Source organism: Phocoena sinus, chromosome 3 (genome assembly GCF_008692025.1).
Source record: "Phocoena sinus isolate mPhoSin1 chromosome 3, mPhoSin1.pri, whole genome shotgun sequence".
NCBI classification, from domain to species: domain Eukaryota; kingdom Metazoa; phylum Chordata; class Mammalia; order Artiodactyla; family Phocoenidae; genus Phocoena; species Phocoena sinus.
In genome coordinates, this window is record NC_045765.1 from 13,656,449 (window position 1) to 13,684,369 (window position 27,921).

The following is a 27,921-nucleotide window of genomic DNA, read 5'->3' on the forward strand; positions in this document are numbered from 1 at the left end:
TTTACTCCAACTTCAGCATCAGAGTAGTTTTCCTTGAGCCACCCTCCACCCATTATGCTTGTGCAGCACCAAGGCCTCTCTTGTCACAGGTCGCAAATAATTTTACCCATGGAATTATTTGTCCAACATATGCCCCCCCCCATCCTCCTGAGGGCAGGAATTTGCCTGGTGTTGTGCTCCTGGCCCAGTGCCAGCAGACACTTACTATGCAGTATGTTGAAATAAATGAATGCACAAACTGTCCCCAAAAGTCTGAGTTTATGTCCGAAGACAAATGGCTTCCCAGTCTCCTAGCCCACAGCTTCCCAACTGTCCAGGACCCCTCATTTCCTTGCTGGAATCCAGGTGTAAGGATCTGACCTGGCTAGGGGATGGATGATGGGGGATGTCTGCATCCCTTGCTTTTATTCTGCAAAAATCAGGACACTCAGCAAAGGGCCTTTGAGCAAGGGAGGAAGGAAGGAGCTTGAAAGGGAGAGTCTGGGTTTACAAATCAACAACAAACAGCGTGGGCCCTGGGATGCAACCTAATTCCTAAGGAGTTCATCCACATGAGCTGGGGGCCTCAAGAAGGTGATGTTCCGTTCAAGGTTCTGATCTCAGGCTCCAGTTCTCAAATCCTCAGTTTAAAAGCCAGCCGGGATCTGAAGTAGACTGGGCTTGTATCCCGGAGGCCTTAGGTGTCAGGTCTTAGGTCCTTGGAAGTCTCAATGGGCGGAGCCTGAAGAACTGAATCCGAAGGATGCTGGGGCGGGGCCTAAGCCCGAGGGGAGTGGCCAATCCTGGTCCTTCAAACAAGAGGGCAGAAACTGGCATTCCGGGGTCGGGACCTGGACCTCAGGGGGCGGGATCAGACCCTCCAGGGGCGGAGCCTTGCCTTAAGTGGGTGTGACCTGTGCCACAAGGCTGCTTAATGAGCCTGGACTTCGACGGGCGTGGTCTATGCCCTCAGGATCTTGAGGGCGGGGCCTGGGCCCTCGGGGGCGGAACCTGGGCCTCTCTGGGCGGGGCTTGGGCCCCCGGGGATCCTCAGGGGCGCGCCGACCCGCAGGCCCGCGGAGGCAGCGGCTCCACCTTGAGCCAGATGCCATCCTCCGTGCGCAGAATGAGCTCGGGCTTCCGCCGCACCTTGCGCGTTCGGTCCACGCTCAGGCGGAAGCGCAGCAGCGTCAGCGCCACGGCCACGCGCATCTCAGCCATGGCGAAGCTCTGTCCGATGCAGTTCCTGGAGGACGGGGAACAGGGAGCTCAGGCCCAGCCTCTGTGTGTGCGGGGTCCCTGGGATGTGGTAAATGACCTTCCCCTCTGAACCTCAACTTCCAGACAAAGGCATCATAGAGCCATTAGGAGCATGTGAGCCCAGAACTCAGGGCCTGGCATACAGTAGATAGTTGTATGCCATGGAGTCACCTTGGAGTCAGGCCACACTGTAGATAGTTGGTACCCATGGATGATATAGCAGAATCTGATTTGGGGGCTTCCTGGTGTATTGAGGGCACGAAAAGGGTACCGGATTGGCGGGGACACCCGAGTGGACGTGGTTTCTGCTCCTGATGGGTGCATCCCTGATCTTCCACTGACCTCGATGTTCCTCCTACGCTTCACCTGGACTGGGGAAAATAGAAGTTACCTGGGTCCTGCAGAGAAGGGCATGTAAGCCAGCGGGGAGCGCTGCTGTGGGTTGTCCGGGTCAAAGCGATAGGGGTTGTACACCTAGGCAAGAGCAGACTGGGGGTGAGCCTGAGGGCTGGTTCAGCCATCCCAACCTGGTTCCCGCCCTCAGCCTCTGGGTACCGGACCAGCAGGACAGAGAGAACCTCATTACAATCCAGCCACACCTGCCTCCTTCCCATTCCCACCACAGGGCCTTTGCACTTGCTGTTTCCTTCATGTGGAACACACTTTTCCCTGCTCCTCACTCTTCAGTGTAAATGTTTTCAGTTTCAGCTCAAACATCTCTTCTTTGGTAAGGCCTCTCCTCACCGTGTGAGCTAAAGTTCTCTCCCCCACCCCCCGACCCACTCCAGTTTTGTTTCCTTTGCGCATTTATCAACATCCAAAATGATCTTGTTTATCAGCTTATTTTATTCCTCTGCACTTCACTGTGAGCTCCGTGAGAGCAAAGACAGTATCTTCCTCTGTCCTCAGTGCCCAGCACTGGGTCTGACACATGGTAGATGCTCAATAAAGATTTGCTGATGTAATGAATTAAGAGTGAATGGGTGAATAAATGGGAGGAGGACTCAAGCCCTACACCCAGCCCTGCCATCTGGCTCCCTGGGGAGGAGGGGAGGGGAGGGGAGGCCTTGCTGACCAAGGACTGCCCCTTCTGAGAAGAAAGAAGCTGAGAGAAGAGAGGGTTGGGGCAGGAGCTCACCTTGGAGTCAGGCCACACTGTAGGGTTATGGTGGGTCCCATAGATGCTGACTAAGCAGATGATTCCTGTGGGGAGGGGTGGGGTCATTGGGTCAGTGGAACCGAGGGAAACCAGGACCTCCTCTGGAGACCTACGCCTCCCTGGCTCTCCCTGAAGCCATGCTATTCCCACAAGCCATCTGCCACCATTTCCTGCCCATCCTTTCCTAAAAAATTCTGCTGCCCCATCCACTCCCCCTGCTTCTCCATAAGAGGTTCCCATCACCATCTTTCTAGCTGCCATCCTGGCCACACAGGGATCTTTCTCACTCATATATCTGACATTACTCCTCCTCAGCTCAAATACCTCCCATGGCTCCCTACTGCCCTGAGGATCAAGTTCAAGTGCCTCAACCTGGCATTCAAGGCCTTTCACTGTCTGCACCCTGAGGCTCTGCTCCATAAACATGCTCTCATTTCCAACCCGCAAGCCTCACCTCTCACGTTACCTCTTCCAGGCAGCCCTCCCTGCATTCCATCCCAGATACACCCATCTCCCTGCATTCCACCCCCAGATACAGCCATCGCTCCTTATTTGGGGCTGCTCCAGCCTCTGTCCCTCCCTTTAGCCCATTCCTCACCCCATGTGTCTGGGAATGTCTGTGCCCTGATGTATCTTCCCCAGTCTGGGTGGTACTCAAAGCTTGGGCCTGGGGATGAGGCTTCTCTAGATGCCCAGCATCACCCAGGACAGGACCTGGTCTCCAGGGAATATCTGGCAATGGAATGAAATCAACCCTTCCCTACCTGCACCCTCACAGGACCCACCCTGCCACACACACTCCTTCCTTTCTGCTTGAACTCACCAACCTCTATCTCCCCAGCACACACACACAACTGAGTCTCCCCCATCACCCCAGAAACAACAGGCTATAAACTGCCTACAGGGACGGTGCACCTGGGGCAGGCATGGCCAGGACCCCATGGGCAATAGAGCAGGCAGGCAGCAGGGAGCACATAGAAGGCACCTTTGGGGATGATGCGCCCATCTGGGAGCTTAATGTCCTCCGTGCAGCGGCGGGAGATCAGGGTCACAGGTGGGAACTGGCGGAGGCTCTCCTTGATGCACAGAGTGGTGAAGGACAGCTGGGTTAGGTCATCCCTGGGGAATGTGGAACAGTGGGTAACTAGGGTCCAGGCCATGGTGCCACTCCCTTCCCCAGACATATATACACACACCTGTGCACAGGCAATTAGGAGCAGCTGCAGGAAACCAGTCCAGGATCTCAGACTTGCCCCAACTTCAGGCATTTGCAGTTGTGCCCTGCACACACCTCTAACCCTCAGCAAGTAAAATATCTGACCCCTGACCAATCAGAGCAGCACTAGCCGGACGTCTGTGAGCCCAGCATTAAGCCTTTAACTGATGAATTATGTGGAGGTCAGGGGGCATCCCTGGGGAGGTGCCAGGACAGCCAGGGGGACCTGGGGTAGCAGCAATTTACCAGCCTGTATAGATCAATTTCAGTATTTATAAACCCATACATCCTCTTCTTACAGTACATTAGCTTTTTTTCCTTTGGACTTCAGGGCAAAAAAAGCTGGATTAATTATAACCCTTGGTTAATGATCTAGATTGTTTTCTTTACACTAACTGGTTATCTTTCATAGAAACTCTCTGTTGCTACCATAAAGGGCAAATGGCATGCCTGGCATAAAGGTATCCATAAATATAAACACCACTGGGAAAACAGAAGACAGTTGTTAAATTCTGGCTAGATACCACCTCCTGCCCAATTCTCAGAACCTGAGGTATCTTCTCCCTTTGTTAAAAAGGCAGATTAGCAAGGATTAGCAAGGTGTTAAAGACACAATGGCACTAACTGAAAGTGTCTCCCTGAGGTCATAATCCAAATGGCTGACAATGAACCAAAAGGAACTTTCTCGCTGTTCAATGCTGTGTTTTCTTTGCATCGCCCAAAATCAGCTCCACACAGCACACATCTGAAGTAAATCGGATTATTATTCCCGATTCTTACACTTCCCCCCACATTGGAATTTTACACTATGCCCTTTGCCATGTGATTCTGAGTATCTTCTGCTTGGATGGCTGGAGCATATGTCCCACCCCATTCATGGTGGGATTGGCCAGATGACTTGCTTTTTTTTTTTTTTTTTTTTGCGGTACGCGGTCCTCTCACGGTTGTGGCCTCTCCCGTTGTGGAGCACAGGCTCCGGACGCGCAGGCTCAGCGGCCATGGCTCACGGGCCCAGCCGCTCCACAGCATGTGGGATCCTCCCGGACCAGGGCACGAACCCGTGTCCCCTGCATCGGCAGGCGGACTCTCAACCACTGTGCCACCAGGGAAGCCCTAGATGACTTGCTTTAGCTAATGGAATGTTACAGTGCAAGCAGAGGTTTTAAGTTGTGTGGTTCTTTGTGCTTCTGGAGTCTGTCTTGAGGATAACATGCCCAGCGTGGCTGCTCGTCCATGAAAAATGAGGAGACGTGGAAAAAACCTGAACCCAAACCTAAGCTAGGAAGCATCTCCACTCAACTCAGTGCAGCCCCGAGTAACAAGAGTAATATGCAGACAAGAGCAAGAAATATGTGCAGACAAGAGCAATAAATAAATGCTTGCTGCAAACCACTGAACTTAGGGGGCTGTTTGTTAGGCAGCATTATTGCAACCGTTGCTGACTAAGACACTCTTAACTCCTGCATTATGAGGTAGGCATACGCGTGACTTGTCATCCCCGATTTACAGTTGAAGAAGTTGAAATTCAAGAAGCTTAAGTGACTTGTCTGAGGTTAGACAGTCAGTAAGTGGTAGAGCACAGAGATTTATACTCAAGGCTTTGAACTCAACCTGCCCCCACCACCCCCATGACCCCAGACTAACCACTCCAGTTCCTCCAGCTCCCGACCTTTCATGACTTCCTGGATCTCTTCCCGGCACTTCTCCTGGTACTCTGGGTACTTGGCCAAGTTGAACAGCACCCACGAGAGCCCACTGGATGTTGTATCATGACCTGCAGGCAGATAAGGAGCTTAAATGGATGCTGCCCAAAGATAGAGGAGATGCTGTATTCAGACAATGGGGCCCCTTCCCATCCTTCCCCAGCCACACCCCATGTCCTCACCTTCAAACATGAAGGTGTCTGCCTCAGCTCGGATGTCCTCATCTGACAGTTCCTTCCCATCTTCATCCTGGAATGGGCAGCAGACTCTGCTCAGCTCACTTCATCCCACCCGCCACATCCTAGGAGTTCTTCCAAAGTCAAGACACCCCCTTCTTTATCTTAAGCCAAGCTGCAGGGGAAAGGATTCCAGGCAGATAGATGTATGCAACTTGTCTAAGAAAGATGGAAAGAGAGCCAAAGATGCGAGGAAGAAGGGACTTTGTATTTCTCCAGCAGCTCCTAGCGCCAAGCATCCTGCCAGATGCCTGACAGCCATCTTGTGATCAGGTCTTACGATCATCACGCTGTAAAAGAGGAAACTGAGGCTCAGAGGGAAGACTTAGATGACTAAGGTCAAACATCCATGAAGCAGCAGAGCTATTATCGAACCGGAATCCAGGACTGTCTGAATCCAGAACCCAGGTGCTGCCCAGAAACTCCACAGAAGCACCACAAATAAGTGACCACCTATGTCTGCAAGTGTCACATTTCTTCAAGGTCTTGTATTGCATCTTTGTATTGTGGACTGAATTCTGTCCCTCCCCAGCCCCACCCCAGAACCCTTAAGTTGAAATCCTAACCCCCAGTACCTCAGAATGTGACCTAATTTGGAGATAAGCCTTTTGCAGACGTGATTAAGTTACAATGAGGTCATTAGGGTGGGCTCTAATCCAATATGACTGGTGTCCTTATAAGAAGAGGAGATGAAGACACAGACATGCACAGAGGGAAGACAATGTGAAAACACAGGTGAAGACAGCCAGCTACAAGCCAAGGAGAGAGGTCTCAGAAGAAACCAACACTGAGAAAATTTATTTCTGTCATTTAAGCCACCCAGTGTGTGGCGCTTTTTTACGGCAACGCTGACGAACGAATACAGTCTTACGTGTTTTGCATCTGCCTGCATTCTAAATCCATGTAAGTCTGGATGTTTATCATTTTGCACTATTGCTGCAACTCATGAGGAGGCTGTCCTGGGCAGAGCTCCACCCTCCAGGGTCCAGCCTCACCCTGGCCAGGAGCAGCACATCTATGAAGTCCAAGGTCTTGCCCTGCCTGGCCTTAAGCCAGGCCTCAGCCCCCAGCTGGTGTAGCGCCCGCCGCCGCTCCTGGATGACCTCCGTGGTGAAGTGATGCACGGTGTCACAGGCCTGCCGGAAACGCCGTCCGTCTGCTGTACAGTAATAGATGAAGTCAATGTGGTGATGCAGGCGATACTGACGCCGAACCACCAGTGCGCTCAGCTCAATGATGGCCGAGATGTAATCACTCATCTTCCTGCCAGGGAGAAGAAAGGCCATGAGCAAAGCCCCGTACCCTAAGACAAGCTTCCTCTCCCAAAGGGCAGGTTACAAAGAGAGGCCCTGAATTAACTCTATTTTCTTATTTCCTTGTATACCTGATGCTCTGCCATCTGGGGCCTCACTGACTGGAGAGATACCAACCCTCCCAGGACTAGCCATTTCTTAGAGATAGCAAATGACTCACCCAGGAGCATGCCTTTCTTTTGCAAACCAGCCAATCCAGAGTCCATACTCCAAACATTATTGGGTTGAGCCACTATCCCCCTGCCTTAATCACCCCAGGGCCAGGCACTGGATAACTTGGGGGCACCCCTGTGCCCCAGAGCCTGCTGAAATTATTCAAACTAGCCAATCTTAAGCCTACATACCCTGCCTTTCCCATTGCTTCCCGTAGAACACCCCCAAAAATGTTTTGGCCATGCTTTCTTCTGGGGCTTCCTTCCCCATGTGGCCCTGTGTGGTGTGGCATGCCCCCTCATCTTGGGAGCAGTAAGTAACAAACTGTCTTTTCAATGGCAATTTTTCTTGATCTGTTTCTAGGTACATTTTAAAACAGGCCAAAGAGGGATGAGGACTTCTAAATAGATGTAGCATCACTAAACTTAAATGGCTACAATCCACAGAGTGGGAGAAAATATTTGCCAATCATATACCTGATGAGAAGCTTGTATCTAAAATATATAAAGCACTCTTAAAACTCAATAATAAAAAAGACAAATAACCCGATTTTAAAATGGGGAAAAAATATAATAGACATTTCTCCAAAGAAGACATACAACTGGGCGACAAGCGTATGAAAAGACGCTTAACAGCATTGGCCATTAGGGAAATGCAAAAAAAAAACTACAATGAGATACCACTTTACCCCAACTGGATGGCTAGCTATAATCAAAAAGACAGATAATAGCAAGTGTTGATGAGGGTGTGGAGAAACTGGAGCTCTCCCATACTGCTGGTAGGAATGTAAAATGGTGCAACCAACTTATGGAAAAAGTCTGGCAGTTCCAAGAAAGTTAAACATAGAATTATCATATAGCCCAGTAATTTTACTCTTAGGTATATACTCAAGAGAATTTAAAACATTCACACAAAACCTTGTACACAAATGTTTATAGCAGCATTGCTCATAATAGCCAAAAAATGGAAACAACCTTAATGTCTATAAACAGGTGACTGGATAAGCAAAACGTGGTATTATGTGGTAAATGGAATATTATTCAGCAATTTTTAAAACGAATTATTGATAATTCAACTACAGCATGGTTGAATCTGAAAACAATATGTTGACTGAAAGAAACCAGAAACAGAAGTCTGTGTAATTCCATCTATATGAAATTTCCATAAAAGACAAATCTATAGAGACAGAAGGAAGATTAGTTATTGCCTAGATCTGGAAGGGAAGTGGGAAGTGGGAGATGAGTGCTAAAATGTACAGGGTTTCTTTTGGGTGAAAATATTCTAAAATTGATTATGGTGATGGTTGCACAACCCTGTGAATATACTAGAAACTATTGGTTGTATACTTTAAATGGGTGGACTGTATGGTATGTCAATTACATCTCAGTAAAGTTCTCATTAAAAAAAAGAAAGAAAGAAAAACTAAATTGCAGGGGGCAGGATTGCAAAGAGCTGTCCTTAGTTCTGAAGCATGCTTGTTGTTTTCATGCACTAATCACCAACTGGCATTTTCTTGTTTATTTGTTCATGGTTACTGCCTGTCTTCCCACTAAAATGTAAGTTCCAGATGAGCAAGACCTTATCTGTTTTGTTGACCACTGTATTCTACTCTAGAGCTGGCACACAGTAGGCACTCGATAAATATTTCTTGGATCAATTAACGAATTAATTACTAAGGCCATCTCCACCTTACCCAACGGAAACAATACCGCTAGAAGGCCCTGAGTAACAAAGTCAGCAGCTTGTCGTTGAGGACCTACTATGTGCTACAAACTTGACAGTCATTATGTCCCTTATTCCTTATATCCCCACTTAGACTGTAAGCTCCAAGGAGTTGGGCTTAGTGCTTACCACCATATCCCCAGTGGCTAGCATAGTGCCAGGCACATAGTAGGTACACACAAATATTTGACGAATGAATGAATGAACCAGAGCTATGGTTATTTCACTCATTCAACAAATATTCACTCGACATCCCTCATGTGCCAGGGCAGTGCTATATCATTTTATGCTTTAAACATCTCTCAGAAGGTCAGGGATTGTCATCCCTATTTCACAAAGAAACTGAGGCTCAGAAAGTGTGGGGAGGGTCTTTCCAAAGACCACGTACCTTCTGCGGAGGAATGAGTGAAACTAGCGTCTACCGAGCACCTACTGTATGCCAAGCTATCGACTCACATTATCCCCTATAATTCTCATACGATGACTGTGGGGATGGGATGGAGATGTGCATTTGGGGGATGAGGAAACAGGCTCAGAGAGGTGATGTCAGTTTCCCGGAACCACACAGCCTGTCAGTCACAGAGCACCAGCCGCGCAGGAGTGCCTAACAGCTAAGAGTTTCCTTTTTCCTCTCGTCACCTCGCCCCTGGAGCAGCTGACCCTATGTTCCCCAGGGAGGCCACACTCACTCCTGGCAGTTGCTGTTGTAGCTGAAGACGCATTTCTGAAGACTGTCCAGGGTCATGAGGCTGACATGCTCAAACATGTCAAGGGAAACTTCTGAGCCTTCTGCCAAGCGCTGCCATTTAGCCTGGAAGAGAAAGACACGTGGCAAATGGGTACGGAGACCACAGACCTTCAGCCGGGCTGACAATGACCCAGCTGCAAGTTCACTACAAGACCACTTTATAGATAAAGGAAGTGAGGCTTCCTGGCATCACATGGTTCGCCCATGAGCTGGAGCCTGGACCAGCCTCACTTCCAGGATACCCTCTTCCCAAGAAACCTTGGGACTCACATGCATGATATCGGTGCACTGGTTGAAGATCTTCATGTAGGGCTTCAGTATGTCAAAGTGGAAGGCAGGTGTCAACAGGCGGCGGTGCCGGCTCCACTTGTCACCTTTGCTGAGCAACAGCCCATCTCCTGGACCCAGAAGACCAAGGTTAAGGACCTCACCAACAAACCCCACACCCTGCCCCCTCTTTCCTGAAGCCCCAGCTCCAGGCTACCCAGTGTCGAGCTCACCCAGCCAAGGTTTCAGAAAGCCATAGAAAAGGTCATCCTTGGGGGCAACGGCAGCTGTGGAGAGAGAAGAGGTGACGATGTCTCAAAACAGAGTTCTGACCCTTGACCTCTGCTTATGACCTCCTTGGGCCTCCACTTTGGGCTCTCACCTCCCACGTCACCCCTCCAATTCCATCCTCCACACCTGCCCCAAAGAGAGCCTTATAACATGTTGATCTGAACGTGAGCCTTCCCTGCTCAAACACCTCGCATGGCTCCCTAAAACCTTTGTAAAAAAGCTCAAGCTCAGGCTAGCACTGAGGGCCCTGCCCTACCTTGCTGCTGTATGCCTCTCCCATCTCATCCTTCAGCATACACCAAATAACCCCACACGTTGTCCCTCACTTCCAAACCTTTGCCCAGACCGTGCTTTCTCTCCAGTTTGGCTTTCTTCACCTGATTCTTCTCCTAATCCACCCCCTCTTTTCTGCCAACTCAGGCCATCTGAATTACACCTCCTGTGCTCCCAGCCTCCAGCCTCGCCCTTTCCAGTCTGTCCTGTACCCTAGACCCAGGGGGATCTTACTTGACTCTAGATCTGACCATGTCCTTTTCTGCCCACACCCCCATCAGCCTCAAGCACAGCTGCTCAGCCCATTTACAAAGCCTTGAATGACGTATCCCAGTCCAGACCATTCTCAGAACACCTCTCTCCTCCACCACAGCCACCCCTTCCCGCACACACCCAACTTGCTAACGTCATAGAACTTTTCTCAGGTCCTTGAAAAGCTGTGTTCCCTCTCTGTTCTGAGTCTTTCCATCAGGCATCCTCTCTGCCTCCAACACTCTTTCCTCATTCTTCCAGTCTCTGCTTGGATGCCATTCCCTCTCCCACCAATCACTCTGGATTGTATCCATCCAGTTACAAGCGCTTTGAAGGGAGGGACCTTGTTGATCACTAACATATTGGTGCTAAATAAATTTTTATTGTATGAATGAATTAACCAATCAAAGGATGAATGAATGAGAACTATCCGTGGGTAGTTGGATGGATGGTTGGATGGTTGGATGGATGGATGGATGAATGGATAGATGGATGGATGATGGGTGGGTGGGTGGTTGGATGGATGAGTGAATGCATTCCCTTTCTATGTGCTGAATAGATCTGGGACAGAATGGGCAGGGCCCAGGAAGGAAGTACCTGAAACTCAAGTAATGTCACTTTTACCTGAGATATGATTCAGCCACCTACACTCCCCAGGCATTGGCCGATTGTATGCACAATCGTCTGTCCACTCGTTCTCCCATTCTACACACTTGTGCTGCCACCTTTCTGTGCCCAACCCATGCTGGGGCCCCAGAGATGGCTCAGCTCCACACCCTGCCTGGAGGAGCTCTGGGTGTAGTGGGAAAGGGAAGCAGAGACATGCCATGTAATTAGCAAGAAGGTAGAATGTGTGCCAGGAGCAGAGGGAGGCACAGAGAAAGGGTTACTAGAAGTCAAGGCAGACTTCCTGGAAGAGGCAGCTTTGAAGGAGGAGGTGGGAGTCTAGTCACTCCTCTCCTCTCTGGGCTCTGGACTCCACGCTAGGACCTTCAGGGGTCTTTCTGACACACAAACTTGTCCAATGGCTATCCTGCTCAAACACCTCCCATGGCTCCCTAACACCCCCAAGATAAAACACAAGCTCCTTCACTTTGTACATAGGTGCTCTGAGTCCAGCTCCTGTCTCATTTCCTACTTCTCCCCACGTCATCTTCACTCCAGACACCCCAAGTCACCTGAATTCCCCTGGCATTTTCACACAACTGCACTTTTGCACTTAGGACCCTCTACCTGGGACCTCTCATCAGGCAAACTCCTATGCATCCTTCAAAGCCCAGTTTCACTGATGCCTCCTCCAGGAAACCTTCTCCAAACCTTCTCTCCAGCCAAACCCTTGCTCTGTCATCCTCAGGTCCCTCCTCTAATCCAACCCTCAGCACTCAATGCCAGGAGAGCCTGTGTCCAGGCTGCCTCTCCCATCACTTTCCCCTCCAGTAACAAGGAGGTGGTAACATCTACCCTGAAGAAGGTCTATAAGAAAAGCCCATACAAGTGCCCAGCAGGAAGCTTCATATTACTGTGATTGAGAGCTTGGCCTCTGGGCCGGCCCGGTCTGGGTTCAAATCCCAGCCCTAACTGGTTGTGTAAACTTGGGCAAGAAAATCGAACAATCCTGCCTACCTCATGGCAACCCTACAAAAAACTCAATGAACTAATGTGCTCCTGGCACACAGTAGGTGCTCATTAAATATTCATGCACATAAATGAATAACTAACCAACTGTTGGCTATTTTTACTACTGTGACTATAATTATTGCTCAGTTGTGTCAAGAACTTGTGAGATGAATAGCTGGGTCCCCAGCTCACAGCAGGACCCTAATAGGGAAAAATGAATGCGCAGACACCATGGAAAACAGTTTGGTGGTTCCTTGAAAAGTTAGACATAGAGTTCCCACGTGACCCCACAATTCTACAACTAGGTACCTACCCAAGAGAAATGAAAATATATGTCCAAAACTTGTACACACATGTTCATAGCACCATTATTCATAACAGCCAAAAGGTAGAAACAACACAAATGTATGTCAGCGGATGAATGGATAAGTAAATATGGTATATCCATACATCCATACAATGAAATATTGCTCAGCCTTAAAAAAGGATGAAGTCCTGATCATTGCTACAATGAGGATGAACCTCAAAAACTATTCTGAGTGAAAGTCAGCTGCAAAGGACCACATTTTGTATAATTCCTTTCCTATGATATACCCAGAAAAGGAAAATCCATGGGGACAGAAAGTGTTTACCACTGGATGAAGAGAAGGGGGAATGGTAAGTGATAACTTAATGGCTATGGAGTGTTTTATGGGGTGATGAAAAGGTTTTGAAACTCGGGAGACGTGACGGTTGCACAGCATTGTGACCACACTAAACACCTTACACTTTAAAATAAGTAATTATATGGTATGTGATTTCCGCTCAATTTTTAAAACGAATATATGAAAGCAAGCTACAATTAAATGCCTGTATATCCTGCCTTGTCTTCTATAAAGCATTCTCACCTACTTTCTCTGTATATCCCAAATGCCCCTTAAAAGATGAAGAAACAGAGGTTCTAAGATGAGCCATGACTTTCTCAGGGCCCATCAGCTACGTGGGTTTAAGCCTAGAGGAGCAAACCCCCGAGATGCGGTCCCAAGGAGGCCCCAGTAGGGGATGGAATTAACGACTTAGGACCAGGTCTGTCCAATCTCAGGCAGACAGGCATGGAGGGGCCCGGACACCTTGGGGCCAGGAGGCCTGATGCCAAGTTGCCTCTCCTGACTCACACAGCCCCACCCTCTCCAAGCTGGAGTCTACCATCCAGCTCCTCCAGTGGGGGAGGCACTAGATATCCTGCCTGTCCTGAGAGAGGGCAGGGGAGAGGAGAAGAAGAGGCCTGAGCATTTACTAAATTGTCAAGTTTATGATGGGGGCTCTACTGCCTGGTCTACTTGGAGTCTCATAACCATGCAGGGTGACACTTAGAAAACAGATGCTCTGAGCTGGTGGAGAGGGGAGGGAGGGGGAAAGAAAGAAAGAAAAAAGATATTAAAAAGGCAGAAGAGAGAAAACCAACCCACACTATATTACTGACTCTTCACAACCACCCTATTTTACAGATCAGAAACTGAAGCCCTGAGAAGCTAGACGAATTGCTGGGTCACACAGCAAGTACATGCTCCAGGCTGGATTCAAACCCAGCCCACCCAAGTCCTGGCCCAGGACTCTTTCCACAACTTGGTGCCCATCCCTTGGAAGAGTCACCCTTCCCAGGGTCCAGGTTTCCCTCTTTGTTCAGTGGGGATGGTCATTCCCTTACAAATGCAATAATGGGGGACACTGAGGCATGAGGAGGGCAGAGCTGGGAAAGGGAAGGATGGCAGCCCCTTCCTCCTCCATGGCTCAGGGGGCAGCCTTGAAGGTGGTCTCCATACGTGTGTTTGCAGAGACCAAAGCTGAGGCCAGAGGTCCTAAAATTCCTGGAGCCCTTTATTTCCCATCCTTCCTCTCTCAAATGTCCCCTTATGCCTCTGGAGATGCCCAGGTACATGTGAGGCCACCCTGAGGGCCCAGAGCCCCTCTTATGAGGAAGATAGTGCTAGACACAGACACATTCAGCGCTAAATGGTTAGGAGTGAGAATGGGAGAGTCTAGAGGAGAGACCTATGGTCTGTCTGGGGGAATCAAAGAAGGCTTCCTGGAGGAGGAGGTCATTAGAGCTGCATGTTGAAGCCTGAGCAAGAGCTTGCCAAGCACACTTGGGAATCCTGCACCTTGAAATAGGTGTGGATGGCAGAAGGGAGAAGCAATCCTTCTACCTCTCCCTCTCTGCCAGTCAGGGCCAGCCTGAAGGCTGCGATAGCCACAGTGGGAGTGTCAGAACCCAAATGATAGGAGTGCCATGGCTTAAAATTGAGCAACAACCATTTAACAAAAGCTTGGGCAAACAACTGCCTATCCGAACATGTCTGCTCTGACTCTGAGAGGTGAACATTCTCTAAAAGTTCCTGGGAATGTTATTGTCACGTCTTTTCCCATGCTGTTCCCATTATCTGTATTGCCATCGTGGCTTTGGTAAACTCCTATTCATCCTTCAAATGGCCCTTCTTCTGGATTGCCCACCTGCCTAGAAACCCAGGTAGGCTCTGGGAGTTGAGGGTTTACTCATCACTCAGAGGCCCAGCCCACCTACCTGAGGCGCCCACCAGGGGCTTGATGTAGTCAGGGTGCACCAGAACCAACAGTGGCAGGACAGGTCCTATCCACACCAGGATCACATGGTGCATGCTGTCCAGCACCCTCTTCTCATCTTGGAGGCCTGTCTCATTCGGGAGATACTGAAGAGGGTGGTAGAGGAGGGTAGTGAGAAGGTGTCCAGCCCTGGCTTCCCCCACCCCTTCCCTCCCACCACTTCCCCTGTCCTCAAAACAAGCCGGGAAGAGCTGTATGATTGTGGGCAGTTGGATGCACCTCACTGAGCCTCCATTCCCTCATCTGAAAACTGGGAGAAAAGTCAACTCCCCTTCTGAGGGTAGCTGAGAGGATTCATGGAATAGCAAAGTGGAAGAGCCCCAGCACAGGACCTGACACACGGCTGGTGTTCAAGAAATAAAAGCAGTAAGAGTAAACGCAATAATGATAACAGTTGGCACTTAATCTAGTACCTCTACGTTCATAACAAAATATTACTAGTATTATTCTCTTTAACACATACACGTGCTTGCAGTTGGGTGCTGCTGTGGGCATTTTTTCAACCCACACAAGAACCCTATGACGTAGTTGCTACTATTTTCCCCATTTTATTTTACTCTGAAGGGTCAAATGATTTGTCTTAAGTTACAGGTGAGTAAAGTGACTGTCCTGGTTTGGGCTCCCCTAGAAGCAGGACCTGAGACAAGGGTTCTAGGGCAAGCAGTTTATTTGGGGGGTGATCCCCAGAAACATGGGTGGGGAGAGGAGAAGTGAGATAGAGAGGAAAGGCAGCCAGCAAAGAGTTGTCAAGGGAATTACTCCCATGGGCAACTGGGGCTCAGTCCCATTGGGGATCTCTGGGGGACATCCATCTCAGAGTCAACCCACCTGAAGGTGAGGGGGCTGGGGTGTTTTTATACCAACTCCCCTAGTCCCATAATCACCGGCTGAGGTTGAAGTTCACAGTCCACCCGCACAGAGTGGGCTTCAGCTGCTAGAGAAAGCCCTAGAACACAGGTGCTAGCAACTAGAAGTCAGCCCACTGCAGCCAGACATGGGCCGAGAGGATGTGTGCAGACACTGGCATCACCTGCCATAGTGGTAAAGCCAGGATTTGAACACAGGCCCCCAAACTCCAAAACGCCTGCTCTTAACCAACATGTTCTATGAGGCAGAGCACTTCAGGCTCAATGTCAGATGGATCTGAGCTCAAATCCACCCTCAGCGGCTGTGTGATCTTGGGCAAGTCACCTAACCTCTCTGAGCCCCAAATATCGAATCCATAATATAGGGCAGGTCCATCCCTATTTCATAGGTTATGAGAATTGGGAGAGCTCAGATATAAAGGAGCCTAACCCAGTTCCTGGCCAATGGTAGGGTCCAGCAATTGTAGAATGAATGAATGAATGAACAAATGACTCCTCTCTGGTTTCTGTGTCTCCTTCTTGATCAGGTTCAGCCCTGAGCCTGTCCACACCCAAGGGAGATCATGGCATCATCCAGGTCTCATGGCCTGGGAGGCAGGATGGGCCCACGGGGTCAAGGCTGGACTTCAGAACTGGTGCTGGCCAACCGCCCATGGCACCAGAAGCTGGCCACTATTTCCAGGACCACCATCCATGCCAGAGGGCTTCCTGGAGCAAGGGCATTGGATATGGGGCATGAAAAATGAGTAGAAGTTCATCTAACAGAGAAGGATATTCTGGGCAGAGGGCACAGTTTCGGCAAAGGCCATGGAGGTGGAAAGTCAGAGGCTTGTTCCAGGAGCAGAAAGTCATTCTATGGGACTAGAGGGAGATGGTAGAACAGGTGAGGAGGGTGGGGGTTGGAGTCTAAAGGGACTTGAACTCCAGCTGAGAAGCTGGGACTTTCTCAGGACAGCAATGGGGAGCCATGGAGGGTGTATAAGCAGGGGAGGGACATGGCTGGATTCAGGAATCCTTCTGGGACCAGGATGAGGGATGGACTGGAGGGGTAAAACTAAAGGCAGGAGCCCAGGGAGGAGCCTGGACCATGGAACAGCCGGAGAGGAGGAGGCCTGAGCAGTGGTTGGAGAATGGGAAAGAGGGAGGAGATTCAGGTACAGCCAAAACTTGGTGAGTGCTGGCTGCAGGAGGATAATAAAATGAATGTTTCTTGCACTATTGAGTGGAAATGTCTCCTGCTTCCTTCTTCTGAGACACTCACTCCAAGCAGTATCTAAAATGTGTCTATAATCACTTGTTACTTCCAGTCTCCGCAGGACCCGAGAATTGAGCTCATACATGCACCGCGGTGTAGCAGGCTCAGTGCCCAGCATACCACAGACACGACTTCAGGAATCGTTGAAACAATCCCACGAGATTATTAGGAATGATTATAGTTCCACGTTGCAGATGAGTTATCTGAGGCACAGGGAGGTGAAAGAGCTTGTCAGGGTCACACAGGCAGCTCATGGCAGAAACTGGCAAGTCCACACTGGTGACCATTGCCCCAAAGTGCCTCTCCAAAGTCTTCCTCCAAGTTCAGCATGAGGAAGGTCTCCACAACTGTCCCTCGGTTTCATCTGGGCCTGGAAGGGGGATCAGCTGAGTCCAGCAGGGAAATAGGGGCTGGACTCTGGCCCCAAAAGCCTCAGCACCCTTAGGAGTCTGACTTTCTCTCTTCTGACCTCTGAAGCCCTTTTAGAAAAGTCCAGCCTTTCTCATCCAGAAGCTAGAGGGGCAAGGGTAGACAGTTAAGATCAGGGACGCTGGAACCAGACAGCCTGGGTTTAAACCCAGACGCTGCCACTTACAAGCTCTGTGACCTAAGGCCAGCTACTTAACCTCTCTGTGCCATAGTATTCTCTGGAGAAAAAATGGAGATAGTCACAGGACCTACCTTCTAAGATTGTCAAGAGGACCAAATGAGCTAATAGTTATAAAGTGCCTGAAATAATACCTGGAATATATATGTGAAATAAGAAATGAAATGAAAGAAAAGGGTTGGAATCCTCACCTGGGACCACAGCATTAAAGAGAAAGAGAGAGTGTGTGAAACCACATTGTGGGGTAGGTGAAGCAACAAAATCTACAGGGGTGCCCTGCCTCCCACTCTGGGATTTCACAAGCACTGGTACCTGTTGCTACAGCAATAGCCTGGAATTGTAGAGAGAACTTTAGAGTCAGCTCTGCCTCATCCAAGCTGTGTGATCCTGGGTTCCTGCTTGCCCTCTCTGAACCGCAGTCTCACTCAGATCCTGTAAAATGGGTCTGTTCATGGCTCCAACTAGATTCTTGGGGGGATGAGGGAAGCCAGCAGGTCCATCATCCTTACTGAACATCTGTACCTTCCCTGCCCTGCCCAGCCCACCTGCCCAGCCACACACACCATGCCCAGGTGGCCCAGCAGCCAGCTGCGCCGGGGCGGCTGGGGGAAGCAGCGCAGTCGGCAGCAGGTGATATAGAAGTGCCAGCAGAGCCTCAGGAACTGCAGCAGCAGACGGAAGAGGAAGAAGAGCAGGGAGAGAAGGAGCCCGGACAGGGCATACAAACGGAACGCTGTCTTCTCCAATCCCAGGAGGTGCAGCAGGTGCTCTGTGATGGGCAGCATCCTGGGGGGACACATAGGGTGGGGGTTAGTGCAGGTGGGAACCACCCTCTGGCCACATGTGTGCCATACACATGATGACCTGTGAAGCCAAGCGTGATGTGCCTGGCACACAGTAGGCACTCAATACATGTAAGTCCCAGACACCAAGGATGCTTCTTCCCAGAGCAGTGACCTCCAGCCAGCTGGCCCCACCCATATGCCCTCAGCCTTGACTTCTCAGGGCATCCCTCCCAACTTCTCTGCCCGTGCACAGGTGGCCAGAGTATTAGAAAATTGAAACAAACTCCCTCTCCTCCTTCTTGCCAAAAGTAGCTCTCGATCAATGACTGATGAGCATTGCTGGATAAATAATCCAGCTCCTTTCCAGTGCAATGACTCTGAGGTGTGGGTTCTGTATGCACTGCTAGGGTTCCCCAGCAGGATTAAACTTCAGCTGCCCACAAGAGAAACCTTCTCTGTTAGCTGCCTCCTTTCCCCTGTCTTACCTCCTTCTTCTTCTTCTTCACCTCCTCCTCCTCCTCCCCCTCCTCCCCCTCCTCCCCCTCCTCCTCCCCTCCTCCCCCTCCTCCTCCTCCTCCTCCCCTCCTCCTCCCCTCCTCCCCCTCATCCTCCCCCTCCTCCTCCTCCTCCTTCTTCTTCTTCTCCTCTTCCTTCTTTTTTTAATTGAGTTAAAACTCACATGATATAAAATGAAGCATTTAAAAGTGAGCAGTTCAGTGGCATTAATACATTCACGATGCTGTGCAACCACCACTTCTATCCAGTTCCAAAACATTTCCATCACCCCAAAGGGAGAACCCGTCTCCATTTAGCAGTCCACTCCCCCTCCCCCCCACCCCTGGAAACCGCTAATCTTTTTTCTGTCTCTACGGATTTGCCTATTCTGGGCATTTCATATAAAGGGAATCATACACAGCGACTTTTCGTGTCTTTTGTGGCTTTCTTCACTCAGAATGATGTTTTCAAGGTTCATCCACTTTGTAGCGTGTATCAGTGCTTCGTTTCTTATAAATGCTGAGTAATAGTCCATTGTAAGAACTTATCACATTTTGTTTATCCATTCATCTATAGGACATTTGGGTTGTTTCCACCTTTTGACTACTATGAAATGTGCTGCTATGACCAGGCATGTATATGTATTTGTTTGAGTCCCTGTTTTCAATTCTTTTAGGTTCACTGCCTTCTCCCTTATTGGTCTTTTCTGTGATCACTTCCCACATAAACTACTTGCACTCAAATCCTTGCCCTAGAGTCAGCTCCTGAAGGAACCAAAACAGAGTGGGTGTGTACAAATAATACTAATAACACAGTGACCAGGTGTAGAGCACTTACTACCTGCCATGCACCACCATTAGGGTGGTGCCTCATTTCATGGAATCTTAAGGCAATCCTTGAAGGCAGGTCCCGTCATTCTCTCCATTTTCAAGACAATTCAAGCTCAGTGCCTCCAACTCACGGGAGTTGGGAGCTGGCAGGGGTCCCCTGAACCCCCACCAAGGCCAACCTCAATCAATTTGAGGGCCCATGGATCTCAGACAACACCAAGGAGACTGCTGAAAATGCTCAGGTCCTGCTCTCATCAATCTTTTCCACTCAGTCCTATGAGCCAAGGGTTCCCTCTGTGCTCCCACCTCCTTGGACAACAGAGCTAAAGAAACCCTGCACTGCAGGTCCTCGCCTGTGTCCTCAACACCCACCCACCCCTGCCAGGGGTGCCCCCTCCCAGGGCCTCCAACCCACTGGCTCTTCCATCAGCCAAAGTCCAACCACATCATCCAGGCAGAGGTGAAGTTTCTATTGGTGGCTGTGTCCTGGGAAAGCAGGTGGATGGGTCATTACCAAATGTGGAGGACCCCATTGGAATGGTCTGACTTACAAGGCAGATGACGTGACGACTCATTAGGATGGCTACTATTAAAGAAAGAAAGTAAGAAAATAACAAGTGTTGGCAAGGATGTGGAGAAATTGGAAACCTATGCATTGCAGGAGTGAATGTAAAATGGTGCAGCCATGCTCCAGAGAACAGTATGGTGGTTCCTCAAAAAAGTAAACGTAGAATTACCATATGTTCTAGCAATCCCACTTCTGGGTAGATCCCCAAAAGAAATGAAAGCAGGGACTCAAATAGATATTTGTACACTCGTGTTCATGGTGGAACTATTCGCAATAGCCAAAAAGTGAAAGCAACCCAAGCATCCATCAGCGAAAAAATGGATAAACAAAATGTGGTCCATTCATACAGCGGAATATTATGCAGCCCTAAAAAGGAAGGAAATTGTAACACCTGCTACAACACCGATGAACCTTGATGACATTATGCTAGATGAAATAAGCCAGACACAAAAGGACAAATACTGTATGATTCCACTTATATGAGGTCCCTGGACTGGTCACATTCATAGACACAGAAAGGAGGATGGTGGTTGCCAGTGTCTGGGGGAGGGGGAAATGGTGAGTTAATGTTAACAGATACAGGGTTTTAGCTGGGGAAGATGGAAAAGTTCTGGAGATGGATGGTAGTGGTGGTTGCACAGCAATGTGAATGCTCTTAATACCACTGAACTATACACTTAAGTGGTTAAAATGGTAAATGTTATGTGTATTTTACCACAGTTAAAATCTTTTTTAAAATACAGAAAGTCTGGTGTAGGCAATATGCCCTCTGGAGGGCTGGAAGGGGAGGGGGAGGGGGAGGGAGTAAGCAACCTTCCAAAATGACACACAGAGAGCTCCAAGTCACGAGTCCCAGGCATATGCTCTGAACTAAGACCACTGATGTGCAATTGGGCTGCCTCTCCCATGGGCAGCTCTAGGTGACACACGCCACAGGAAGTAGCCATGGGTATTTATTTCTTTACCAATTTAGCGATGGATGATGATTTTCGCCAGCAATATCGGGGAAGCCAGCTAGTGGGTTACTACGAAGAATTGTGACCTTCCTCTGGCTTCCACAGGCCAGGACTTCCACTAAGGGTTCTACATGTTTCTCTTCAGCATTCAGTTGGCAAATCATTTCTGAGCCCCTGCTATGTGTCTGACTCTGTTCTAGGCATGGGGATGTAATGATGGCAGGACAGACATGGCCCTGTCCCTTAGGGGTGGTGACCACCAACAGACATGCTAGGACACCACAGAAAGGCTACATGTTCTGAAGAAGGTAAAGTGGGGATGGGGGAGTGGCTGAGTATTGCCCCCCCCCATTGATATCCCATTCTAATCCCTAGAACCTGTGACCTTATATGGAAAAATCTTTGCAGGTGGGATTAAGGTAAGGATCTAGAGATGGGGAGATGATTCTGGATTATCCAGGTAGGTCCTAACTGGAATCACAAGTGTCCCTCTAAGAGAGAGGCAGAGGGAGCCAAGGACCTGGGTTCAATCCCTGGTCAGGGAACTAAGATTCCGTAAGCCATGTAGCGCAGCCAAAGAAAGAGTGTGAGAGAGAGGCAGAGGGAGATCTGGCACACAGAAGAGAAGGCCATGTGAAGACAAAGGCAGGGATTGGGGTGATGCGCCCACAAGCCAAAGAACACCTGGAGCCCCCAGAACCTGGAAGAGACAAGGAAGGATCCTCCCCTAGAGCTTTCAGAAGGAGTGTGGCCCTGCCGACACCTGGATTGCAGACTTCTGGCCTGCAAATCCAAGAGCTAATAAATTGTGTCATTTTAAGCCATCCAGTTCACGGAAATCTGTTACAGCAGCTACAGGGCACTAATACTCAGAGTAAGAGGATGGGGAGCAATTCTTTTAGATGAAGTGGTCCAGGGAGGCCTCTCTGGAGAGGGATATCTGAGCAGAGGCCTGAGTGAAGTGAGGAACCTATATGAAGGGGGCTTTCTTACTAAAATATGTACACACACACACACACACACACACACACACACCATAAGCAGCTGGGTTCTAATCCTAACTCCTCCACTGACTGCTTTTACTGTCACCCCCAGTTCCCCATATGGAACTGGGGGTAGCTGTAAGAGATGATCTCTGAGTCCACCATGGTATGACCTTTCCTGTGTATGGTCTGGAGTTGGAGGGATGGGGTGGGGGTCACCATCCTGGCAGGCCCAAGACTTCTTGGGGTGGGCTGGAGTCAACATATTCAGCCAACAGGTCACATGGGTCACATCTAACCCCTGGGCAAGCTGGCTGTAGTCTAGCTTCCACCCCATCCACTACAGACACCTTTCTAAAGGCCTGTCATTCCTCTGTTCTAACTCCCTCCATGGCTCCGCACTCCCCCCAGCCTGGTATCCAAAGCCCTTTGGGAGGTGAACCCTGTCCATCTTCCACCTCAGCCACAAAGCTCCCCTTTCTCAGTCCGTTTTGGACCCTCCCTTTCTTCACCCAATTTGTAAATGTTGGTATTCCTTAGAGCTTGGTCCTGGGTGGTCTCCTCTCCCTCTGTGCACACCTCCTGAGGATCTCATGCCCTCCCATGGCCTCCGTGACTCGTCTCTGAGGTGCCTCCCATGTCTCAGTGGCCCCCTTGATAGGTCCAGCCACCTCCTGGATATTCCCCCACGGGTATCAGATTCACCTCACCCCCACCTCCCTCCTTCTTCTTCCATTCGATCTGTTGCCAGCTGGTGCTGGTTATCCAGCCTAAACATTCTTTCACATCCATTCATTTCTCTCCATCCATCATCCCAATCGATGTCAATTCACCACTGTGGTAGCCTCCTCCCATCGGTCCCGAGTTCCATCCTTGGCCCCCAGCAGTCCATTCCCCACACAGAAGTCAGAGGGCTCTTCCTAAAATTAAATCAGACATGACCTTCCCCCTCCTCCTATGGCCCCCCCATTACACTCTGAAAGCAATTCAGACTCCTTTCCATGGACCCCATTGCCCTGTGTGGCCTGCCCCTGCTGACGCCTCCAACTCTGTCTCCCACCGCTCTCCCCCTCACTCACTCAACTCCGGCCACTCCAGCCACAGGCTAAGTTCATTCCTACCTCAGAGCCTCTGCACATGCTGTTCCCTCCACCTTGCATGCCCCTCCCCCAACTCTGCCCACACCAGCTTCCCCTCGTCCTCCAGGCCCAGCTCTGCTCTGACAGCCCATTTTGCACAGCAATCATCTACCTCCCTTCCTTTGCTCTCAAAAGAATTACTGAGCACCTGCTGTACGCAGTGACTTTCACAGTCATGCATGCGTTTCATCTTTCCAGTAACCCTCAGAGGAAGTTGGGGGACTTGGAGTCACAGCAAAAGCCCCCACCTCCACCCAGGAAAATCGCAGCTGATATTCTGACCACAGAGATGTCTTCCTGAAGGATTGAAATGGGAAGGAATTGGAACAAGATAAAGTGTGAGCCCTGAAAAAGGGGTCCCTGCTCCAGGTGGGTGGGTGCATGGGAGGGCCAGAGAAACCCTGTGCCCACCTCACCATCCCTCAGGACAGGTGCAGGCTGCAGTCTTTCCTGGGACAGACACCAGCTCTACTCCTAGCAGAAAAAACACATGCTGTGGGTCCCCAACTGGCTCTCCCCCTGGGAGCCACAGTCTTCTCATCCCCAAAATGGGAATAAAAGAAAGAGGTCCATCTGATGTTCATGGGAGGAGCTCAACAAATGGGTGCATTGAGGAAGTCCTCTACTTTCCACAGCTGGGTTCCTCCTCCCCTCAAACAGAGCAGTTCTGTCCAAATCCCCAAAGAAAGTGCTACAAAAAGTTTTGAGGAGGTGCGGCCGCTGTGGGAAACAATTTGATGGTCCCGCAAAAAGTTAAATATAGAATCATTCCATGACCCAGAATTCCACTCCTAGGTGTATACCCAAAAGAATGGAAAACAGGGACTCAAACCGATACTTGTGTACAAATATTCATAGCGACACTATTCACAATCACCAAAGGGTGAAAGCAGCCCAAATGTCCATCAACTGGTGATGGATAGATATCATATGGTGTATCTATACCATGGAATATTATACAGCCATGAAAAGGAATGCAGCACTGACACAGGCTACAACACGGATGAACCTCAAAAACATGAAGCTGAGTGAAAGAAGCCAGACACAAAAGGCCATGTATTGTATAATCCAGTTTATATAAAATATCCAGGATAGGTGGGAGACAGAAAGCAGATTCGTGGTTGCCAGGGGCTGGGGGGAACAGGAGTTGGGGAGTGAGGAGGTCTCCTTTCAGGGTGATGGAAATGTTTTGAAAACAGATACATGTGGTGATTGCACAACATTGTGAATGTACTAAATGCCACAGAATTGTTCACTTTAAAATAGTTATTTTATGTTAGATGAATTTTGCCCCAATTTTTTTAATGCAGAAAAAATGGTTTTGAGGACCCATGAGAAATTTATCACGGTGGCTGCCTCTGAAAGGAGCCTGCAAAAACTGGGGGCAGGATTGGAAGGGAGGCTTATCTTTCTGTCTCTATCTTTGGGGACTTTTTGATTTTCTATACCCTGAGCACATATTGACTATTCAAAAGTGTTTTAACTATTAAAATTAATTAGTGAATTGTACAAGCCAAAGAATGAACTCTAATGTAAACTATGGACTTTAGTTAATAACAACGTTCTAGGGACTTCTCTGGTGATGCAGTGGTTAAGAATCCGCCTGCCAATGCAGGGGACACAGGTTTGATCCCTGGTCCAGGAAGATCCCACATGCCACGGAGCAGCTAAGCCCGTGAGCCAGAACTACTGAAGCCCAGCGCGCCCTAGAGCCCGCGCTCCGCAACAAGAGAAGCCAACGCAACGAGAAGCCTGCGCACCGCAAGGAAGAGTAGCCCCCGCTCGCCACAACTAGAGAAAAGCCCACGTGCAGCAACGAAGACCCAACGCAACCAATAAATAAATAAATAAGTGAAAGATAGGGGGAAAACCTAGCATGTTAAAAATAAAAATAATGTTCTATATTGGTTCATCAAGTGTAACAAACGCACCACACTAATGAGAGATGTTAATAACAGTCGAGTTGAGGGGGTGTGTTGGAACCCCATACTTTCTGGGTAATTTTTCTGTAAACCTAAAACTGCTCTAAAAAGTAAAGTCTGGGGCTTCCCTGGTGGCGCAGCATCCCCATTTCCAATCTGTGAAATGGGTTAATAATAAAGGGACCTACTTCCTAAGTTTGTCTGGGACACTTCAGTGAGATGAGGTTTGGCACATAACATGAAAAATTTCAGCCATTATTCCTATTTCTATTACAATATTTATAAAAGTGAGACAAATTCAAAGCTGACACTCTCAGGATGCTGTGGGAGGCTGGCATGCCTGTTCCTCTCAGCACCAGCCCCCAATCTCATCCCAGAAGCCAGGCAAGGGCCCCAGCAGCCCCGCCCTGGCAGAGGTAGCCCCGCCCACCCTACTGGGGTGGGCATTATCTGAAGATGGAGGTGCCAGTGACTGGCTCTGAGGCCGGCCCACACCCATGGAGGGCTGGTTTGTCAAGTTAGCCCAGCCACCAAACGGGGACTCGTCATACAAGGTGTGTGGACTCCTGAGAACGAATGCAGTAACGTGGAACCTGGCCCACCAGAAATATATCTGCCTCTTCTTGAGCCACAGGCAGTGTACATACTACCTCCACTCCCCACATGGTGGCCTGACAGCCAAGCACCCAACACTGGCCCCACTGCCCTACATCCCAGCCCTGCTCTCCGTTCCCTCTAGCAGCCTGTAGTCAGACAGCCTGCCCGCTAAGCTGGCTCATGGTACCTTTTCGAACGCCTCTATGCCAAAGGGCTGTCGACTCACATTTTTCCAAAGTGCCAGACCCCAGACGTTATGAGCCAGGAGGGGACCTACCCAAGTATCTGGGGTTCTGAGAGTTTCAGGGGCGGTTATGACGGCAGGGCCAGGTTGGCAGGACAGGATGTGGAGGGGTGAGTCTCACCACAGCTTTGGGCATATTTTAGGCATTTGCCTGCAGCTTCTTTGGCCCAAAGGAGATCCTGGCAGAAAAAGATGCTTAAAAATTACCAGTAAGGGCTTCCCTGGTGGCGCAGTGGTTGAGAGTCCGCCTGCCGATGCAAGGGATGCTGTTCGTGCCTCGGTCCGGGAAGATCCCACATGCCGTGGAGCGGCTGGGCCCATGAGCCATGGCCGCTGGGCCTGCGCGTCCGGAGCCTATGCTCCGCAACGGGAGAGGCCACAAGAGTGAGAGGGCCGCGTACCGCAAAAAACAAACAAACAAAAAACTACCAGTAATCTAGATCATTCCAGGGCTGCAACTGTCTCTGCCCATCATCTCCATCAAATGTGGCCATGCTTGGATGTGCGCCTCAGAAAGGACTCCTTGGAGCTCTGCATCTTAGCTGTGTGACCTCAGGTGAGTGTCTGCACCTCTCGGAGCCTAAACTTCCTCATCCATAAGACAGGAACCACGTTACAAACTTCATGGGGCTGAGATGACAACTAAGCGTTTTTTCATGTGCTCAGCTCAGTGCTTCATCAAGGACAGTAAGTCCTTGATCAAAGGTACCTCTCACGGCTGTTGGTACTACCATCACATTCATTCTTGTAACTCAGCCACCCAGGATTTCGAGAATCAGGCCCAAGTCTTTCCAGGGAGAAGAGATGGGGTCCCATACCGTCTGGATGACTCTTGAATGTCTCCAGAGTCAACCAAACCCCTCTGCGGATACCAACCAAGGTCACAGCTGCACGCTAGCCCAGAGCTAATGTTACTGCTCAGAAACCCAAGCTGGGCTATACAGAGAGGCCAGAGCCTTCGGAAAGTGCCCAGGATTTTGGGGTCAGCCGGGGCTGGTTTGTTCAAATCCCAGCTCCCCCATTGTCTCCCTCCCACCTCCAGCCTGAGACTTACCAGCTGGTGGGCCTCAGTTGCTTTGCATGGTCCCTGCTGGCTAGCCCCGCTCTGGTCCAAGGGGGAAGGGCCAGGCCCCTGGGACACCAGGGAGCATTATTTCAAACAAACATCCAACAAACATCAGCTGGGACCAACTGCAGGACCTCACGCGACCCTCACAGCCAACTGTGGGGACCCAGGCAGGCATCCTCTTTTCATAGAGGGTCAGTTGGAGGCTCTGCGCCTGTGATGTGTGTGAGACTGTGAAGGCGGCGGCACTGACGAAGCCTAAGGTTCGTCAGTGGGACGCACCGCCTCCCCTTTAAGACAATGTGGAGTGGTGAAATCCCCGTGACCCCAACCAGCCTTAAGGAGGCGTCACAGGGCTGGGCTTGAATCCGTCTAAGATGCCCTGATTCCGAGAGGTGTCTTCTTGAGGCCCTTCCCACCATGGACACCCAGAGAGAAGGATACACCCAGGACTCCAAGGCGCACATAGAAGAAACCTCACACATATGCAGCGACGGTCGGGGGGACACACGCACACACACACACACACACACACACACACACACACACACACACACACACACACGAGTCCCTCACAGGCAGTCCCGTCCTGGTTCCTGGGGATTCCCGGGGCCGGCAGTGCACCCGCCCCCCGCCGCGCGCAGACCCTCGTACCCGCGCTTCCAGCCCCGGAGCTGGTGCACCTCGGGTTACAGCGCAGGGCTGAGGCCGCCCTCAGGTTACAGTCCGCTCCTCCCCCCCCCACGCGCGCTCACCCTGCGGGTCTCGGCCTCCCTCCCTCGAACCAGATCCGCCTGAAC

The 27,921-nt window shown here is 50.1% G+C and overlaps 1 protein-coding gene across 1 annotated transcript; it reads right to left on the reverse strand.

Moving 5' to 3' along the window:
• Positions 1 to 660: 660 nt before the first annotated feature.
• On the reverse strand, positions 661 to 27,921 carry LOC116751305 (cytochrome P450 4F22). The gene is made up of 13 exons (XM_032627032.1): positions 27,877 to 27,921; positions 18,100 to 18,322; positions 14,750 to 14,894; positions 9,990 to 10,043; positions 9,760 to 9,887; positions 9,431 to 9,552; positions 6,549 to 6,816; positions 5,500 to 5,566; positions 5,259 to 5,388; positions 3,384 to 3,517; positions 2,378 to 2,442; positions 1,631 to 1,713; positions 661 to 1,225 (listed from the first exon to the last, which is right to left on the reverse strand). Exons 2-13 carry the CDS (start codon positions 18,319 to 18,321, stop codon positions 1,030 to 1,032), a joined length of 1,614 nt encoding a protein of 537 aa, XP_032482923.1. The 5' UTR covers position 18,322; positions 27,877 to 27,921; the 3' UTR covers positions 661 to 1,029.

Coding starts and splice junctions, on each gene's coding strand:
- LOC116751305 (XM_032627032.1), bottom strand. CDS start 18,321: ATGCTGCCCATCACAGAGCACCTGCTGCACCTCCTGGGATTGGAGAAG. Junction 10,044..14,749: donor GCCCCTGGTGGGCGCCTCAG/GTAGGTGGGCTG, acceptor CTCTCTCCACAG/CTGCCGTTGCCCCCAAGGAT. Junction 1,714..2,377: donor CAGTGTGGCCTGACTCCAAG/GTGAGCTCCTGC, acceptor GCTCTTGCCTAG/GTGTACAACCCCTATCGCTT.